This window comes from Calidris pugnax, unplaced genomic scaffold (genome assembly GCF_001431845.1).
Source record: "Calidris pugnax isolate Ruff unplaced genomic scaffold, ASM143184v1 scaffold969, whole genome shotgun sequence".
In the NCBI taxonomy this organism is placed as follows: Eukaryota; Metazoa; Chordata; class Aves; order Charadriiformes; family Scolopacidae; genus Calidris; species Calidris pugnax.
In genome coordinates, this window is record NW_015091615.1 from 17,965 (window position 1) to 19,347 (window position 1,383).

Genomic DNA, 1,383 nt, shown 5'->3' on the forward strand with positions numbered 1-1,383 from the left:
CTCGCGCCTCAGCGCCCTCCTCCTTCCTCTCCCCCAGGTTACGGCGGCAGCCGCCCCCGCTACTCCGGCGGCAACCGGGGCTACGGCGGCAGCAGCACCTACGACGGCTACAACAACGGCGGGGGGGGGTTCGGGGGCGGCAGCGGAGGACGACGGCCCGCACGGGGACCCGCGCTGGCCGTGCGGAACGGCCTCTCTGAAGCCGGCACAGGTCAGAGCCTTACCCCCCACTAAAATCCCCTCTGGGCCCTGGGGTGACTCCGGGCTCCCAGTTAAACCCCCTCCCAAATTCCTCAGTTCCTTGGGTGACTCCAGTCTCCCAGTTAAGGCCCCCTAAATTCCTTGGGTGATTCCAGTCTCCCAGTTAAGGCCCCCTTAATTTCTGGGGTGACTCCAGACTCCCAGTTGAACCCCCTCCCGAGTTTCCTCAGGTGACTCCAAGCTCCCAGTTAAACCCCCTCCCAAATTCCTTGGGTGACTCCAGTCTCTCAGTTGAACAACCCCAAATTCCTTGGGTGACTCCAGTCTCCCAGTTAAGGCCCCCTAAATTCCTTGGGTGATTCCAGTCTCCCAGTTAAGGCCCCCTTAATTTCTGGGGTGACTCCAGACTCCCAGTTGAACCCCCTCCCGAGTTTCCTCAGGTGACTCCAAGCTCCCAGTTAAACCCCCTCCCAAATTCCTTGGGTAATTCCAGTCTCCCAGTTAATGCTCCCTAAATTTCTTGGGTGATTCCAGTCTTCCAGTTAAACACCCCCTAAATTCATCAGGTAATTCCATTCTCCCAGTTAATGCCCCCCAGATTCCTTGGGTGACTCCAGTCTCCCAGTTTAACCCCCTCCCAAATTTGTCAGGTGATTCCAGTCTCCCAGTTGAACCCCCTCCTGAATTTCCTAGGGTGATTTCAGTCTCCCAGTTAAGGCCCCTTAAATTTTTTGGGTGACTCCAGGCTCCCAGTTGAACCCCCTCCCGAATTTCCTCAGATGACTCCAAGCTCTCAGTTGAACGCCCCCCAAATTCCTCGGGTGATTCCAGTCTCCCAGTTGAACACCCCCCAAATTCCTTGGGTGATTCCAGTCTCCCAGTTGAACACCCCCCAGATTCCTTGGGTAATTCCAGTCTCCCAGTTAAGGCCCCCTAAATTTCTCAGGGGGTGATTCCAGTCTCCCCAGTTGAACCCCCTCCCAAAGTCCTCGGGTGACTCCAGTCTCCCAATTAAGGCCCCCCAGATTCCTCGGGTGACTCCAGGCTCTCAGGTGAACCCCCTCCCAAATTCCTCAGGTGACTCCAGTCTCCCAGTTAAGGCCCCCTAAATTTTTTGGATGACTCCAGGCTCCCAGTTAAACACCCCCCAGATTTCTCAGGTGATTCCAGTCTCCCAGTTAA

General features: G+C 56.3%; 1 protein-coding gene across 1 annotated transcript in view; it reads left to right on the forward strand.

Moving 5' to 3' along the window:
* The window catches only part of LOC106899891 (heterogeneous nuclear ribonucleoprotein A1-like), a 9,167-nt gene that overhangs the window by 5,778 nt on the left and 2,006 nt on the right, over positions 1-1,383 (forward strand). Inside the window, exon 5 of the mRNA XM_014961831.1 lies at positions 7-211. Coding sequence (XP_014817317.1) covers positions 7-211 — 205 coding nt within the window. The remainder of the gene's footprint in view (positions 1-6; positions 212-1,383) is intronic.